The sequence below is a fragment of the Vipera berus genome, assembly GCF_964194415.1.
Source record: "Vipera berus genome assembly, chromosome: 4".
NCBI classification, from domain to species: Eukaryota; Metazoa; Chordata; class Lepidosauria; order Squamata; family Viperidae; genus Vipera; species Vipera berus.
In genome coordinates, this window is record NC_138206.1 from 100,377,974 (window position 1) to 100,397,567 (window position 19,594).

Below are 19,594 nucleotides of genomic sequence, written 5' to 3' on the forward strand. Positions count from 1 at the left end.
TCCACCCTAGACAAGTTCAAATCACCAGGACCAGATGGATTACACCTCAAGGTTCTGAAGGAACTGGCAGATGTGATCTCAGAACCACTGAACTATATCTTTCAAAGATCCTGGAGCACTGGGGAACTACCAGAGGACTGGAAAAGAGCAGAAGTAGTTCCCATCTTCAAAAAAGATCAGCCTGACCTCAATACCTGGGAAGATTCTGGAAAAGATAATCAAGCAACAAATCAACGAACACCTAGAGGCAAACAAAATCATTACCAAAAGCCAACATGAGTTTGTCACAAACAGATCATGCGAGACAAATGTTATTGCATTCTTTGACCAAGTGACAAAATTAGTGGACCAGACGAATGCTGTGGATATAATTTACTTGGACTTCAGTAAGGCATTTGATAACATAGACCACAACCTACTACTTGATAAGATAGAAAAATGTGGGTTAGACAGCATCACCACCAGATGGATTCATAACAGGCTGACCAACTGCACTCAACGTGTAGTCCTCAATGGAATTGCATCTACATGGAGAGAAGTATGCAGTGGGGTACCCCATGGCTTTGTTTTAGACACAGTACTCTTCAACATCTTCATCAATGATTTGGATGAAGGGACAGATGGGGAACTTATCAAATTTGCAGATGATACCAAGATGGCAGGAACAGCCAACACTCCAGAAGACAGGCTTAAGATACAGAAGTATCTTGACAGATTTGAACATTGGGCGCTATCTAACAAAATGAAATTCAATGGTGAAAAAAGTAAGGTTCTACATTTAGGCAAGAAAAACCAAATACACAGTTAAAGTATAGGTCAGTGGGCGAACCTATGGCACAGGTGCCAGAGGTGGCACTCAGAGCCCTCTCTGTGGGCACCCACACCATGCCCGGCGGTGGCAACTGTCTCTCTTCAACCAGCTGCCTGCTAATTTGTCGAGGTCCCACATGGCTGAATGCATCCTGGCATGGCTGGTTTCCCTCCCCCCCATCCTGTCCCTCCTGGCCTCGTATGCTCTCCTTTTCCCAGGCATGACCCACTGCATCACCTCTTCAGCTGTCAGCTGACCATACATCTCGGAGGCGGCTTCTTTGAACTGCTGGTGACAGGCTGCGGAGCCCCAGAGTGCGCCTGTTGAGGGGCTGGTAGGCTGTGGCTACTGACAGACACCGTCGACCCCCATGTGCTCGCTGGCTTCTGTGTGCGAGAGCCAATGGTGTCAGGCAGAAGCTGCCCCAGCCCTTGCCTTGCCCCATGGCAATGACACCCCCACCCTGCCTCGCCTCACCCCACAGGATGAGTCTCCTGCCTACCACCCCACCTGCCAGAGACCCCCTGGATCTTTTCCATCCCTGCCCACTCCCCACAGGTGTCCCTCCCCACGAGCGACATTGAGGTGACCACACCCACCCAATCTTCCATGACCACCACAGCCACCCCCACCCAGTGGGCCATGCCTACCTGGCACCCAGTGATAAATAAGTGGGTTTTGGGTTGCAGTTTGGGCACTCGGTCTCTAAAAGGTTCGCCATCACTGGTATAGTTGGTACCTTTGCTCAATAGTAATAACTGTGAGAGGGATCTCAGATCCTAGTGGACAATCACTTAAATATGAGCCAGCAGTGTGCTGCAGCTGTCAAAAAAGCCAACACAGTGCTAGGCTGCATTAACAGAGGGATAGAATCAAGATCACGTGAAGTGTTAATACCACTTTAGAATGTCTTGGTAAGGCTACACTTGGAATACTGCATCCAGTTTTGGTCACCACGATGTAAAAAAGATGTTGAGACTCTAGAAAGAGTACAGAGAAGAGCAACAAAGATGATCAGGGGACTGGAGGCTAAAACATATAAGGAACGGTTGCTGGAATTCGGTATGTGTAGTCTAATGAAGAGAAGGATGAGGGAGGACATGATAGCTGTGTTCCAATATCTCAGCGGTTACCACAAAGAAGAGGGAGTTAAGCTGTTCTCCAAAGCACTTGAAGGCAGGACAAGAAGCAACGGATGGAAACGAACCAAAGAGAGAAGCAACCTAGAACTAAGAAGAAATTTCCTGACAGTTAGAACAATTAATCAGTGGAACAACCTGCCTCTAGAAGCTGTGAATGCTCCAACATTGGAAGTTTTTAAGAAGAGACTGGACAGCCATTTGTCTGAAATGGTATAGGGTTTCTTGCCTGAGCAGGGGTTGGACTAGATGACCTCCAAGTTCCCTTGCATCATCATCATCATCATCTGGCATGTATTTATGAGGGTTCCAAGTTCATGTGATCATCTTTTGAGACCTGACAAGCAAAGTCTATTGGGAAGTCAGATTAACAGCTATGTTACTAATTTAATAACATGCAGTGCTTCATTTAACAACTGGCAAGAAAGGTTGTAAAACAGGGCAAAACTCACTTAACAATTGTCTCAGTTAGCAACAGAAATTTTGAGCTCCATTGTTGTCATCAGTCAAGGATTACCTGATTTTGAACTGAAGGTAGAAAATATTTCTCAATTTTCTTTCTGCAAAACTTGTTCTCAGGTCTTTCTGAGCTACTTTATACTTGTAATTGTATATAATATACAGTTATAATTCATAATCGCAAATCTGCAGATTAGAAATGTAGTCCTGGAACTAGCTGTTACTTTTCCAAGTATTTCAAGGTTGAATCCTGTGTGACTCCCAGGGCAGCTGAGCTGTGGAATGTTTCGGTTTTGTAGCAAAACAAGAAAGTTTTGAGAAGGTGGAGACTTTCTTCATGTTTTTAAAAATTAACAGATAGTACATGAGCTGGTTGAATTTCCATCCTTTTAGGGGATATTCTTTATAATTTGCTACTTCATTTAGTTATGTGATTTTAAAATGTATAGCATGTTTTCATTTCAGTAGTTTCAAATTATTATGATTATTAGATAATTTTATTAATATTTACAAGTATGTTTGCTGTCTTATGGATGTTATCCTGCATAAATCCTAGCATTTTAAGATGGAAGATAAGATTTTTCAACTTTGCACTCTTTACTATTTTGCAGTAATCTTCTTTATTGGTAATCATAGTAAATATTAAAAAAAACAAACAAGAAAATCAATATATTCATTTACATGTTCAGCTAGATGCCTGCATAAAAATATTTGGGACTAAGCCTAAGATCTGGCAAATATTCATGAGGAGAATTCCAGCACTGTGAAATATTAAACTTGGTCTTCTGTTTATCTATTAAAGGACATTTCTCAATAATCCATGACCTTCCACACTGCAGCTAGTTGATTGCTTTGTTGTTGTTAGACACCAGGAGAGAAAACATAGAATTATCAGGCTGGAAGGGACCTTGGAGGTCTTCTAGTCCAACCCCCTGCCCAAAGCAGGAATCCTTACACCATCCTGGACAAATGGATGTCCAGTCTTTACTTTAGACCAGAGTTCATAAGTTTGCACTTTGGTGTAAAGGCATCCTTGAAGGTATATCTATTTTAAACTCCATCTGTGGACTTATCTATGATCTTACATTATCTATCCGTCTATATACAAATTCCACAAATTCCAAATTCTGATTCCACTAATGGTTTCTAGTTGTCATTGCAGTCCTTTACCTGACTGTAGTTCCTTTTGCTATTATTAGTCTCTCATTAATTTGAAGGAACATAGATAGTGAATAAGTGGTCATCTTTGTCTCCTGCTTGCTTACCTTCTTATGGCTTTACTTCTGAGAATGAGCAAGAGGTAATAGATTCTACTCACTGTTACTACTTATTCTGTACCTATATGCCTTCTACTAGGATGTCTGACTAGGCCAGTCCCAATCCTTGCTTATGTATATCTTCAGTTCTTCAAAACAGTATGGCTAATTAATTGATGCTATGTAAAAGAATCCACTAAATCTAGATAAGCTTTTTTTCATAAGCATCTTAAGTTCATTCACATATGTATTTTAAGTTTTGTTCACCACATCATTATATCTGTTCATGTATTCCCTAACTTTTACTTCGGGGGGGAAAGGAGAATGTTTTTTAATTATTGAAATAGCACGGAAATGCTCACATTAGATAAATGAAAATGTCCGAATAAAAGCCTTTATTGGTCCAATATGAATTTAGAATTAGAGGTGGTTTTTCCCCCCCCAAAAAAAGTTTATAGCTTCCTATTTCTTATTTCAGGAGCAGGACTGCAGCTTTTACAGATGCAAGGATCAGGACTATGAATGAGGTTATAACTGGAATGCGGATAATAAAGATGTATGCCTGGGAAAAGTCATTTGCTGAACTTGTGAACAATATGAGAAGGTGATTTTATATCTCACAGAGATTCTATTCCTATGTTGTTTTTTTTACTTGATTTTTAGCTACAGGGTGGTATGCAATGCAGGATTTTTTTGAGTAACAGCAAAAGAATCTGAGAATGTTGTGTGGAAAAGAAAACCCGTTTTCTCCTTCATCATACAGTGTCCCTTCCTGTAATAAGTAAGGTTTATGATTTAGCGTAGCAGTAAACTGATATATATCACCATTTTTCAAAATCTAAAACATAAACTAAAATGCTATGTTGCTTTCATGTCTAATTCTCTGAAAATTTGAAAATACATCTCAATTTTTTTTATTTTTTCTTAGATTCCTATCCCTCCTTTGCCTTAGGACAGGAATTCCTAGGCCTTGGCATGGCCCATTCTGATATTTTAGAAACCCCGTGTTCTCCTCATCCAAGTGTGCATTAAATTAAGAAAAAAATATACATTGGGCATTCATTGATGAGCCTTGGTGGAGCAGTGGGCTAATGCCTCCTTAAGTAACACCAGCTGCCTGCAATTAGTGCAGGTTCGAGTCCCACCAGGCTCAAGGTTGACTCAGCCTTCCATCCTTCCGAGGTAGGTAAAATGAGGACCCAGATTGTTGGGGGCAATTAAGCTGACTTTGTAATAATGCCGCTTGGGGTGTGTGTGAAAGCCCTAATAAGCAGGCATATACATAGAATGAAGGCTACTGCTAAGCTTGTAAGCCGCCCTGAGTCTTCGGAGAAGGGCGGGATATAAATGGAATTTAAAAAAAATATCTTACCAGCCATTGGCTTGTAATGTACCAATCAGCTCATCCAACCCTGATCTTCCTGCACACACCTGTGGATTTTTCCACCACATATCTGCAGATGTTTATGTCAGTTTGGTCTAGTGTGCTTATGGCAATAGGCTAGAAATCAGACAAGAATGACTTACAGTCCTGCCTTAGGTGTGAAAGCCAGCTAAGTGACTTTGGGCCAGTGACTCTGTCTCAGCTCAACTTACCTCACTGGGTTTTTGTTATGGGGAAAATAGGAGGAGAGAGGAGTATTAGGTATGTTCATTGCTTTGAGTTATTTATAAAAATAATAACAGTGAGATTAAAACAAACAAACAAATATTTGCAGGGCTTCTCTCCCTCCACCATTCTTCAAAGTTTAAAATTACAAATGTTAATGCTAATAATGGTTTTAAAAATGCATATCCTGCCATCCCATTTGGGATTTGTTCATGCCCTTGAGCCAATCACACCCTCCAGTTTGGGATTCCCTATTCTTGAAGCTCAAAGGTAAATATATCCATTCATTCTTCCCGTTTTCTGTGAGGTAGGTTGGTCTAAGAGAGAGTGAATGGCCTCAACTCACTTATTTATTTAACAGATTTCTATCTCCACCCATCATGAAACAACTCTGGGCAGCTTACAACAACAGTATAACTGTAAAATCAGTAAGAATTGTATTTTTTTTTAAACCCAAAACTAAATATCTGGTACTTCTATCAATCTCCCAGGGTGTCCCAACCCCTCTCCCGCCCCCAGCCTCCACCACTCTAGCCCAGTGCCTGGGTAAAGAGCCAGGACTTTAATGGCGTTCTGGAAAGCTAAGAGGATGAATGAAGGCCTGCCTGATTACCATGGAGATGGTTTTTCATAAGGCAGAAGCAACCATGGAAAAGGCACGATTGCTAGGTCCCATTAGATGTCACTGTATCAGGGAAAGGACCTGATACCATTTTATATGACCTAGTGGGAGGTAGTCTCATGAAGAGATGGTCCTGAGTAACATGGGCCTATGCCATGTGGGGCTTTAAAAATGATAACTGCCATCTTGAGTTGCATCCAGAAGGAAAATTCAAGCCAGTGGCACTCACATAATAGGGGCTTTACATAGGCCAGGGGTAGGCAACCTTGGCTCTTTTATGACACATGGACTTCAACTCCCAGAATTCCTGAGCCAGCATAGCTGTGTATACTGTGACATTCTGGGCCAGTTGCAACTTTTGGATGGTCTTCAAGGGCAGCCCTATGTGGAGTGCACTGAAATAATCCAAACAAGAAGTTTCTGTGCTTCCATAGCTGAAACTTGAGTTGAACCTGGCTGCTTAAGGCATTGTGGAGTCGATGATGCGGTATATGCTGCTGTTGTTTTGATGTTATTACTGATGCTGAATTAGTTTTTTTTAATAATGTGGGCTTTCTTCTTACTTAGCTTTTCTAAACCTTTTAGATGTGCTTGGTTGAAGTGTCTTAAAAATACTTGCAATACATAAATACATAACGTGTTTTATCAAAATTATTAAAATTCGATTTCAGAAAGGAGATTTCAGTGGTTCTTAAGACTTCTTACCTCCGGGGAATGAACTTGGCATCCTTCTACGTTGCCAGCAAAATCACAGTGTTTATGACATTCATGACCTACGTGTTGCTGGGCAATCCGATTTCAGCGAGTCGGGTGTTTGTCGCTGTCTCTCTGTATGGTGCAGTGAGGCTGACAGTCACTCTATTTTTCCCAGCGGCGATTGAGAAAGTATCTGAAGCATTGGTCAGCATTACACGAATCAAGGTATTACCAAAAGGGGGCATTCAGTTGAATTTAATGGCAGCATTAGAAATAATTAACAAGTTGGTAGCTCATGCTTTTCTTCTAGGCAGGCCTCCATCTTTTATAGCTAGAGAAAGAGAATGAATAAATATTTGCCTTATGTAATTCCCTAAGGGTAATTCTTAATTGTTATGGATGATTAAGTGCTTAGAAGTTGAATTTATGGTGCTTTTTATTGATTAAGGATGTTTAACTGAATGAGCATAAATGATTTTCAAGGTAATGGGAATGATTATGGATTAGGGACAAGAATAGAGGCACAGTTTTATCAGATAATTTGAAATACAGGGAAAAATACAGAAAAAAACCCCTTTGGAAATACAGAATTATAGTGCAACACTTTTTAAATCACCCTTGATCAATAAACAGCAAATAGATTCTATTGCAAGGGTCTCCTTCATTCACATTATTTGGATCTGTAATAGAATGTAGGAACAATTCTACTAAATATCTTCACCTAGACATTGTAATAAGGCTTTAGAAACCTGCTAAAAATGATGACAGGCTTTGTCCAACCCATGAACTGCACATTCAGCACCTCTGCAAAGTTAACAAGAAGAACCAGGCCTTTGACAAGGAGGTTGGAAAATCAATGCCAGGGCTACCAGAGGAAGAAAGGGTCTTGCATATGAGAATTTCACTGTATCAGGCATTATGAGGCCATTATAATAGTCTGACCCTTAATGGCTTAGAATAGAAGTCATAGATTAACAGAAGTCAAAGGGACTTTGAAGGTCTTCTAGTCCCAACCCCTTGCTTGAGCAAGAGACCCTACATCATTCTAGATAAATGGCTGTCCAATGTCTTCTTGAAAACCTCCAGTGATGGAGCACTCACAACTTCTGGTGGCAAGTCGTTTCATTGATTAATTGATCTCACTGTCAGGAAATTTCTCCTGAGTTCTAGTTTGGATGTCTGTTTGACAGTTTCCACCCATTACTTCTTGTCCTGCCCTCAGGTGCTTTGGAGAATAGGTCAACCATATTCAACATGTAGTCCCGAATGGAACTATACATATCTACATGGATGGACGTAAGCAATGGGCAACTCCAAGGTTCTGTCTTAGGCCCAGTATTCTTCAATATCTTCATAAATAATTTAGATAAGGGAATAGAAGGTACACTCATCAAATTTGCAGATGATAATAAGCTGGCAGGGATAGCCAACATCCCAGAAGATAGACTCAAAATCCAGCAGGATCTCAACAGACTTGAACACTGGACCCTGTCTAACAAAATGAAATTGAGTGGTGAGAAAAGTAAGATTTTACATTTAGGTAAGAAAAACCAAATGCACAGGTACAGATTAGGTGAAACATGGCTCAACAGCAGTAACTGTGAGAAGGATCTTGGATTCCTAGTGGACAATCATCTAAATGTGAGCCAGCAGTGTGCTGCAGCTGCCAAAAAAGCCAATGCAATCCTAGGCTGCATTAACAGAGGGATAGAATCAAGATCCCGTGAAGTGTTACTACTGCTTTATAATGTGCTTGGTAAGACCATATTTGGAATATTGCATCCAGACGGGGGTCAATCCATTTTCCAAAGCAGCACAAGACAGGACAGGAAGAAATGGATGGAAACTAATCAAGGAGAGAAGCAACCTAGAACTAAGGAGAAATTTCCTGACAGTTACGGGTTGCCTTCAGAAGTTGCGGGTGCTCCATCACTAGAGATTTTTAAGAGATTGAACAGTCACTTGTCCAGAATGGTATAGACTAGAGCAGTGTTTTTCAACCTTTATTGGGCAAAGGCACACTTGTTTCATGAAAAAAATCACGAGGCACTCCACCGTTTTCCGCACCGTTGGACCTCCCCACGGTCGCTACACGAACGGTCGTAAGTCGAGGATGGCCTGTGTTCTCAAGGGGTTGGACTAGATGACCTCCAAGGTCCCTTCCAACTACTACTACTACTACTTCTTCTTCTTCTTCTTCTTCTTCTTCTTCTTATTATTATTATTATTATTAGCCTCTTTATTTTATTTTATTTTATTTTGGGGCTTTTGTTTGTTTGTTTTTGCTGTGAAGGAAAAGGAAAGCTTGCATTTCTTTTTAATTTATCTTTCTGTATTTTCTTTTTTCTCTTCTTTTCTTCCTTCCTTCCTTCCCTCTCTTCCCTCCCTCTCTTTTCTTTCTTTATCTTCCTTCCTTCCTTTCTCTCTCCCACTTTCTTTCCCTCCCTCTCTCAATTTCTTGCTTTCTACTTGTTGTGGAAACTGGAAGCTACTTGCATTTCTTTTTAATTTTTCTTCCTGCTTTTTTTCCTTCCTTCCTTCCTTCCTCCCTTCCTCTCTCTCTCTTTCTTTTCTATTCTCCTTTTTTTTCTTTCTCCCTCCCTTTTCCCCTTCCCCCTTTCTCCTTTTTTCCCTTCCTTTTTTCTTTCTTTCTCACCTTTACCATCAAAAGCACTTCACTCCAGGGGGGGGGAACCCCAAAGGTTTTTAATTGCTTTGGTCCAAAGGACATTTTATTATGCAACGTATCAAAAGGACAGGTTAAAAAAAATATCAGCCATGTAATTTTTCAGACGCAAGCAAAGCCTCCAAGAGCGAAGCGGTCAGATCCCTCTATTTCGGGCTGGGGTAAGGGGTCGCGGCGAGCAAAGAAAGCGGAGCCAGGCAGCCGACCAGGCGGGAGTCTCGCATCCTCAGCCGCGCGGGGAGTAAGGAGTAAGCGGCGCGTGCTGGGGAAGAAGAGCTTTTTCGAACGTTGCAGGCAACCAACCACGCGACAGCTCAGGCGAGCCGGGCTAGCCGCCCGTCCGTCCTCTTCCGATAAGCGAGCCGGTCGCCTCTCCCCAGCTTCTCTCTCTTCAGCAAGAGACCCTCCGAAGCCAGAGAAGGGGGCGGAGCTACGCTGCTGTGGAGCCCTGGTGCCTAGAGAGGTCGAGCCCACTTCTTTTCCCGGGCTTTTGCTTCCAGCGAAGTAGGGCCGTCAGCTTAGTCAAGGCTCCGGTGCCCAGCGCTCCCCGCCAGAGAGTCTTGCAGCGCCGCTCCGCCCGCGGCTGTTCCTCCTCCTCCTCCTCCTCCTCTCACCGCTGTCTCCTAGGTCAGTGTTTTTTCAATTTTTCCCACGGCACACCAGGCAACATCTCGCGGCACACTAGTGTGCCGCGGAACAGTGGTTGAAAAACACTGGACTAGAGTCTCCTGCTTGAGCAGGGGGTTGGACTAGAAGACCTCCAAAGTCCCTTTCAACTCTGTTATTCTGTTATATATTCTAGTGCGGTTTTTAAAATCTTTTTTCTTGTGCACAGTTGAGCGTGGGATGTAGTAGGTAGGATTCAGTGCCTATCATTGCAGAAGGCTGTGTGAGGCAAACTCAGAACTGCTACTTAGATATAAGAAGGCACAGAAAAAAAGTTAGAATACCACCTTTCATTCCTGTTGATAATCAGATCTTTATTTGCTATACATGGAATATTGTAAATTATAAACTAAACTATTAGTTAACCATGTTAAAGTAATAATAAAATAATAACTCTAGATCAGTATGTATTTAAAAAGAAACATTGACTTGGTCAGAAAATTATTACTTTTTTTAAAATGAACTCAGTTTCCCTATGGATATGCTCTTTGAATATATGGAAAGCCTTTGATTATGTGAACGTATTTCAGCGAAAAATAAATTAATCTTTTTTGTTTTGTGTTTATACGATCTTTTTTTTCTGATGCAGAACTTTCTAATCCTTGATGAAATTTCTCAGTTTAGACCACAACTCAAAAGTAACAGTGAAAATCCTATCCTTAATGTACACGATTTAACTTGCTCCTGGGACAAGGTAAATCACTTTTATTCTGAATGGCAATACAGAATCGGTCCACTTTTGCAGCTTCAACTAAATGATGCAAAATTTGGAAATAGTAATGGCTATCTCTGAACAAGTAATGTTTTTTTCCCCTTTTCAGGTTGTTGTTAAACTAAAAATGCTTTTCTCCCTCCTTCCAAATAAAATACATTCAGTAATGCAATGAAGAATGTTGGTTTCAGTAAGCAATATGACCTATAGGAACTTAATGGTGGCATCAGGTAGGACCTCAGTTTGAAATCTTTGCCACAAACCGTCACGCTGGCTGTTCATAAACCACTTGTTTAGTTCCTTTCCACTCATGTGATCCCCTTTTGTGACCTTTTGGCAAGCAAAGTCAATGGAGAAGCCAGATTCACTTAACAACCAGGTGACTAACTTATCAACTGCAGTGATTCACTTAACAACTGTGGCAAGAAAGGTCATAAAATGGGACAGAATTCACTTAACAAATGTCTCACTTAACAACAGTAATTTTGGGCTCAGTTGTGGTTGTAATCTAAGGACTACCTGTCCTGATTTAGATATTCAGAAAATGAGATATTTTAACATGCCTTTATAAGAGCCAGATATGGTAACTGGTATGTTTACTTCAGCTGGTTAATTTTGGGGGACTTTGCAGGCCTCCTTTTTTCCAAAACATTTTTTTTATGAGGAACAGAGGTTTGGTAGATACAGTACCTTGTATACTGAGGTTCAGTCAGATGTTCCTTTTATGATCCCTGTGCTGCAGGGTTACCTTTTTCAGTGGATATCTCTTTACAAAGCACATATTATATTGCTAGGTTTTTCTTTTTTTTTCTTTTTCTGACAACCATGTTCCAAATTGTATAACAAATGTAAGTTACATTGCAGCTGGCTGAAAGTGGAATGCTTCTGTTGAAGTCAATGCAAGGTCAAAGTGAGGGAAAACCTTGACTGTATGACCAGAAAGTTTAAGTCCTTAGAAGAAGTAAAAAGGAATAAGATGAGCTATTTTCGCCACCTTGTGGAGATTAAAGCATAATGTTTAAGAAAGCCAATGGCCCCTGATTTCTGCCTGCTGTCATGGTGGAACAATATTTTAGGATTAGAAACAATGGATTGTGTTTATACCAACCTTTATTGGAAACCTGATTATTGCCTTAAATCCAGTCAAGTTTCCTGTTTAGGATTATTGAAGGTACCTGGATCAAATAAAAGAGGATGAGAAAATCAGTAAAGCATAATGGCAATCGTTTTTTAATTTCTGAACATGAATAACATTTTCTCGTGCTGATTTCTTGCTGTTTATACTAATTTATGGTCCGATTAAAATTAATACTATTTCTAATTTTTCTTTGTGGTTTTCCTATTTATAAGAGAATTAGGTATGAATTAAGTATAAATAGAAAAAAACCATTAATTTTATAAATCATTATCAGTTTCATATCTATGAGGAACGTATATGCTATCTTCCATTTTTTTATCCCATGTGATATTTCACAGATAATTAGTTTTTGGTCTCGATAGATGCGAGTGATTAAACTTTACATTTAAGAGTAATACTCTTAAATTAGATTACTTTCTAAAATGTTATGAATTTTTGTGCGGAATTGCTATAAGTGTATCTGCAAAACATTTTCAAAAATTTAATACATTTTATAAATTTTTGTGGGGATCTTTAATTTTAAATACATATTTTTAAAAGGAGCAGCTACCTATTCAAAAGGATTCACTTTTCTAAATTTTGAGTTGTATCATTTTGAACATCTTTTGGCAAGTATCAATTGTGGATGATTTTCTGCCACAGAAATTCTCTAGGTCCTTTTAGGATACCGTATTTTCCGGCGTATAAGACGACTTTTTAACCCATGAAAATCTTCTCAAAAGTCAGGGGTCGTCTTATACGCCGGGTGCTGAAACTTTAGGGACAGGGCTGGCTGGAAAACCTGGAGTGGATCTCCCATTTAGTCTGCACAGGGAAAGCGGGACCAATTGGAGTAGAAGCTGCAGTCTGTGATTTTTTACAGGCTGGGGTCTGGGTGTCTTTCCTTCTAAAGTTGAAAAGCAGCTGTAGTCTATCCCAACTTGAAAGGCAGGTGGGGAATGCCGCAGCCAGAGCAGCTGCTTAGCTCTAAGGACACATTTGACTCAGGAACTGGGCGGGCTGGCTGGAAAACATGGAGCGCATCTCCCATTTGGTCTTTTTTTTTTTAAAAAAAATCCCATTTATATCCCGCCCTTCTCCGAAGACTCAGGGCGGCTTACAATTTAAAGCACAAATCAATGTGCTTAGCAATAGCCTTCATTCTATGTATATGCCTGCTTATAAGGGCTTCCCCCCCCAGCAGCATTATTTCAAAGTCAGCTTATTGCCCCCAACAATCTGGGTCCTCATTTTACCTACCTCGGAAGGATGGAAGGCTGAGTCAACCTTGAGCCTGGTGGGTTGCGAACCTGCACTAATTGCAGGCAGCTGGTGTTACTTAAAGCTCTGCGCAGGGAAAGCTTTAGAGTGAATTAGGAAAGGTTTAATCCACTTGCACTGTTTTATGTTTACATGTTTGATGACAAACAGCCTTATGTTTATAAGTGACAGTTTTCCTACTAAGTACCTGCATGTATAATAATATAATAATAATAATAATAATAATAATAATAATAATAATAATAATAATAATAATAATAATAATAATAATAATAAGTTGGAAGGGACCTTGGAGGTCATCTAGTCCAACCCCCTGCTAAGGCAGGAAACCCTATACCATTTCAGACAAATGGCTGTCCAGTCTCTTCTTAAAAACTTCCAGTGTTGGAGCATTCACCACTTCTGGAGGCAGTTTGTTCCACTGATTAATTGTTCTAACTGTCAGGAAATTTCTCGTTAGTTCTAGGTTGCTTCTCTCCTTGACTAGTTTCCATCCATTGCTTCTTGTCCTGCTTTCAGGTGCTTTGGAGAATAGCTTGGCTCCCTCTTCTTTGTGGCAGCCCCTGAGATATTGGAACACTGCTATCATGTCACCCCTCACCCTTCTCTTCATTAAACTACACATACCCAATTCCAGCAACCGTTCCCTATATGTTTTAGCCTCCAGTCCCCCAATCATCTTTGTTGGTAATTTGAATTAAAATTACCATATTAAAATCAAATCTGATGTTTTTTAATTTTTATTTGGTGTGCGTTGGAAGAGGGGTAGTCTTATACAGTGAGTATAGCCCAAACCCTATAATTTAACAGGAAATGTAGGGGGTCGTCTTATACGCCGGAAAATACGGTAGTATACATTTAAATAGTTGTCATTTAAATTAAATGTCTTAGAATCAAAATGCAATAGATTTCAAATAATTTCTATAACTATCATATTGATTTTAAGAAGTAGCATTTTGAATCTGTTTCTCCTACTAAATTGACACTGTGAGAGCCAGTTTATTGTTTGTTGTCAAAGAATCAGGGTAGAAACTGGGAGACTGTGAGTTCCAGTCCTGTCTTGGACATGAAGTCACAGAATAATTCTGGGTCAATCATACTCTTTCTAGGAAGCAGACAATGGCAAACTATTTCCGGAAAACCTTGCCAGGAAAATTGCAAGGACTAGTCCAGGTAGTCAACAGGAGCCAGGATTGACTGAATGCATAAAACAATGAATAGAGTCAATGAATATACTTTTGTTTAGTTTTCTTCAGTTTTATTTTTATTCATAAATATGTTTGTTTGTTTATTTATAAAATTTATTTGGACTTCCGGTGGCGGCGCGGCGCCGAAGACAGCCTTCCCGGGCTGCCCGCGGCTCAGCTGTTTGTTTTTTCGCCCGAAACAGCGCCGATCAGCTGTTCGGGCGAAATTGAAGCCCCCTCCTCGGGAGAAGAGGAGGGGGTGAGGCCCCAGGTAGGGGTAGAGTTCTCCGGGGCCGCCTGAGCTTGGAGCTTGGGCGGCTGAAGGATTGAACTCCCCCGAAGCCTGGGTTGCTCCCAGCTGGCCGGCGTCTCTGCTCCGAACTTCTTGGAGCAGAGCCAGGCGTCTGCGAACCATCCCTGCCTGAAGAAAGGACTATGATTTAAAGGAGCAGGCAGAGCGGTACAAGAGGCAAAGGTGAAGAGGATTATTTTACTATACTCTCTAGCTTGTTGGACTTTTTAAACTTTAAGTGAAAGTGCGTCATAATTGAGGACTAAAAGATGGCGGCGAAACCTCCCCCTAAAACTCTTCGGAGCGGTGGATCCTCGCCGGTGCAACAATCATCACTACAGGCGTTGCACCCTCCTGAAGCGCTGACATCGAAGGACTTACGAGATGCTCTGGATAAACTTTTGGAATCAATCAATCAATCAATGGGTGATAAATTTGCACAGATGGAGGAGAAATTGGAGAAATTGGAGGAGAGAATGGAAGAGAGGATGGAACAGAAGTTCAGCGTGATGAAGGTAGACATTTTGTCTTCAGTGCATAAAGTGGCGGAATGTGTGGAAGAATTAGATGAAAAAATGGATGATCTGGCTCAAAGGAATGCTATATTAGAAGTAAAAGCACGGGAGAATGAAAATGCAAGAGACAAAGTGGAAAGGGAGTTAAGCCTAGCCCAATATTACCAGATGCAGTTTGCTGTCAGAATCAGAGGTTTAAAAGAGAATATTAAAGAAGATTTAAAGCAGCTGATTTCTGAGGCTCTTGAAGTGGTATTAAACCAGCCAGCATCTGAAATAAGAGCAGCTATGGATAAAGTGTTTCGGGTGAATTCATGGATTGCCAGACAGAGAAAGTTGCCTAGAGATGTGGTGGTTTATTTTGCAAAAAGAGAGATTAGAGATCAAGTTATACAAGCTGCCTATGATGCTAAAGTGGTGATTGCTGAACAAGAAGTCTTGGTTTTAAAAGAAATTCCTCCAAGGATTTTAAGGGGAAGGAAGGACTATACATTTCTCGTGCATGAGCTTAAGCAAAGAGATATAAGGTTCAGATGGGAGATTCCAGATGGGCTGATGGTGATGCATGAAGGTAAAAGGTATCGGCTGATTACTGTGAAGCAAGCGCGTGATTTCTACAATAATGTCTTAAAAGCAACCCCATTAACACTTCTGGAAGCTGGAAAGGGATCTGGAGAAGGAGAACATCAAGAGGATGAAACAGAGGAAAGTGGTGCTGGAGGAGATCAAGCTACAACTTTTTTGGATGATCCTAGAGAGCAAAGAGTAACGCGTGCTGCTTTAAAACGAGCAAAGAAAATAAAAGAACAAGATCAGCAAAAGTCTTCAGATTCTTCACAACGTACATATAGTCAAGCTGTGGGAGGAGCACAGCCTAAAGAAATTAGTCCTATCAAGGCTGTGGTCCAAGAGCTTTTGGAGGATATGCATGGCAACTAAATTTCTAACCTGGAATGTTAATGGACTAAATTCACCGCAGAAGAGGAAGAAAGTTTTTCAATATTTAAAACAATTTAAGATAGATGTTATATGTTTGCAAGAAACGCATATTAGAGTTTTGGATCAAAAGCATTTATTGAACTCGAGACTGGGTACGCAATTTGTTGCCTCTGCAGAGAATAAGAAAAATGGAGTGGTTGTTTATGTTAAAAGTGCCTTAACAGCAGACTTAATTGAAGCAGATAAGCATGGAAGATATGTTATGATTGAGCTGTTGTTAGAAGGTAAAAAGACGCTTCTAGTTGGATTATATGCACCTAACCAACAACAAGCTGATTTTTTTAGCTTACTCCACACAAAGCTTACCCAGTTGGATTATAAATCTTTTATTTTTATGGGAGACTGGAATGGTGTTTTGGATGTACAGTTGGACAAGGCTGGAGCTTTTAAGCGCATTCCAAGTCATGCTAGACTGCCTAAATCTTTTTTTGAAATGAAGGATGACCTGGAATTGCGAGATATTTGGCGTGAGAGACACTTGCAGGAGAAGGATTATACTTTTTATTCTGACAGACACCAATCTTTTTCGAGGATTGATTTTATTTTGTTGACTAATGATTTTTTTTTGAGAACTAAAAAGGTGAAGATTTGTGCAAGAACTATTTCTGACCACAGTCCAGTTTGGTTGGAGATTGATAAGGAGAAAAGAGACAGGCGCTCGTGGCCCGTAAATGAGAATTTGTTTAGAAATCAGAGAAATGTGGAAGAATGCAAACAGCGGATGAAGGATTTTTTTGAGATTAATATGAATAAGGGTACCTCTATGGACATGGTTTGGGATGCTAGCAAGGCCTATATGAGAGGGGTGTTGATATATATGAATAATAGACATAGACGTGCAGTGGAAACTAGAAGGAAAGAACTGGAGAATGAAATAAAGGAAAAAGAAAAGGCTTTGATTTTGAATCCAGAGGATGTGAAGATCAAGGAGGCTATTAGACTGCTAAGAGGACAATTTGATAAATTAATGGCAGATCAAGTGGCAACCAATCTGCGGTTTGCTAGGCACAATACTTTTTGCAACGCTAATAAACCAGGCAGATGGTTAGCTTATAGACTGAGGAAAAAACAAAGGGCCTCTAATATAGATAAGATTGAGTATAAAGGAAGGGTTGTGTTTCAACAGAATCTTATTAAGGATGCTTTTGTGGATTTTTATTCGAAATTATATACTAAAGAGGAAATTAATGTAAAAGATATTGATATATACTTGGAGAATGCTAGCATCCCGGTTCTTACGCAAGTACAAAAAGAGGGGATTAATCAACTGATTACAGAAGAAGAAATTCTTACAGCAATTAAGGACCTGAAGGTGGATAAAGCGCCAGGCACGGATGGCTTGACTGCGGCCTATTATAAAAATTTACAATTTGAGATGATAAAGCCGTTAAAGGAACTGTTTCAGACAATTCAGAGGGGGGGAACGGTGCCACCGTCTTGGAGAACAGCTTTTATCTCTTTGATTCCGAAGGAAGACCAGGATGCTACTCAAGTTAAAAATTACAGACCGATATCGCTTTTAAATACAGATTATAAGATATTTGCTAAGGTTTTGGCTAATAGACTGATGAGGGTTCTGCAACAGGTGATTCATGGGGATCAAACGGGGTTTATTAGTGGTAGGCAAATGAAAAATAATGTGAGACATATAGTTGATGTGTTAGAGTTTTTGGAAAGGCACAACCAGATCTCTGCAGCGCTAATCTTTTTAGATGCTGAAAAGGCCTTTGATCAATTGAATTGGCAATTTTTGTTGAAAGTTTTAGATAAAATGGATTTTGGGAAAATTTTTTTACAGCCGATTAGGGCATTATATCAAAAACAAACTGCCCGAATCATAGTTAACAATAGCCTGACAGCAGTATGTAATATTGAGAAGGGCACAAGGCAAGGGTGTCCGTTATCGCCCTTGTTATTTGTGTTAACATTAGAGATACTATTGGTTAAGATTCGGAACTCGGAAAAAATTAAGGGGATACAAGTTGGAGATCAGGATTATAGATTGAGAGCATTTGCAGATGATCTGGTTGTTACAGTGACCCAGCCAGAGAACTCTGTTGTGGACCTGATGGAGATAATAACACAATATGGGAAGGTTTCTGGATTTAAAGTAAATACACAGAAAACTAAAATTTTGGCTAGAAATATGACAGTTTCACAGAAGGCTCTCTTAGAAGGATTAACTGGATTTGAGATTGTTAAAAGGGTTAAATATCTGGGGGTGATTTTGTCGCCCTCTAATACAAAGCTATATAAAAATAATTATGAAAAACTATGGGGGAAAATTCAAAAAGAATTGGAGAGTTGGCAAAAATTGCAATTGTCTTTGTTGGGACGGATTGCAGCAGTGAAAATGAATGTCCTGCCCAAATTTTTATTTTTGTTTCAAATGATACCGATTCTTAAGAAAGATTCTAACTTGGAGGAATGGCAGCGTGGTATCAATAAATTTGTGTGGGCAGGGAAAAAGCCACGAGTTAAACTTAAGATTATGCAGGATACTCGTGAGAGAGGTGGCCTTAAATTGCCTAATTTTAAATTATATTATGAAGCTGCTGCATTAGTAGGAATAAGCGATTGGATTAATTTGACGCAATTGAGGTTATTAAATCTTGAGGGCCATGATTTGTTGTTTGGCTGGCATGCATATTTGTTGTATGATAAGAAGGTAGATACTGTGTTTAGGATGCATATTTTAAGACAGGCATTGCTGAGAGTTTGGAAGAAGTATAGACATAAGCTAAGCAGCAAGATACCATTGTGGGCAATTCCAAAACACGCAATAGAAAATATACATGCTGGTTTCAAACATGATGTGACTACGTACAAGGAAATTTTAAGCCTGGAAAGGAATGTTTGGTGTTTGAAATCATATAGCCTCTTGCGAGAAGAGAAGGTTGTTCAAACTTGGTTTCAATATATCCAATTACGGGCCAGGTGGAAAGAAGACCAGAAAAATGGATTTACAATGACTGATGAAAATTTGATAAAGCAGATTAGAAATCAGGGATCAGCACATATTAAACGGATATATCTTGCATTGATAGAGATTGACTCGGAAACAGAGCTTGTTAAGGATTGTATGATAAAATGGGCCCAAAATATCCAGGAAGTTATTACAATGGACACGTGGGAAAAGATTTGGGTGAGAAACGTAAAATTTACTCAAGCTCAAAATCTAAGAGAGAACTTTTACAAAATGTTTTATAGATGGCATCTAGATCCTAAAAAGCTTGCAAGTATGTATCCGAATTATCAGCCTAAATGTTGGAGGTGTGGTGATGAAGATGCAACATATTTTCACATATGGTGGACATGCAAGAAGGTTAAGGCTTTTTGGATAAAAGTCTGGTGGAATATGCAGAAGATTTTTAAACAGAGGATAAAGTTTTGTCCGCAACTTTTTTTGTTGGGAATAATTGCAGACGCTACAGTTGTGGACACCAAGCTGATGTTGAACTTAATTACGGCGGCAAGACTTTTGATAGGCCAATATTGGAAGAAAGAGGAACTGCCGACCATAGAAGAGTGGACTTTAAAGGTTTCC

At 40.0% G+C, this 19,594-nt stretch overlaps 1 protein-coding gene across 1 annotated transcript in view; it reads left to right on the forward strand.

Annotated features, from left to right (window-relative positions):
- The window catches only part of ABCC4 (ATP binding cassette subfamily C member 4 (PEL blood group)), a 220,790-nt gene that overhangs the window by 43,927 nt on the left and 157,269 nt on the right, over positions 1-19,594 (forward strand). The window contains exons 7-9 of the mRNA XM_081326452.1: positions 4,144-4,269; positions 6,568-6,817; positions 10,534-10,638. Coding sequence (XP_081182578.1) covers positions 4,144-4,269; positions 6,568-6,817; positions 10,534-10,638 — 481 coding nt within the window. The remainder of the gene's footprint in view (positions 1-4,143; positions 4,270-6,567; positions 6,818-10,533; positions 10,639-19,594) is intronic.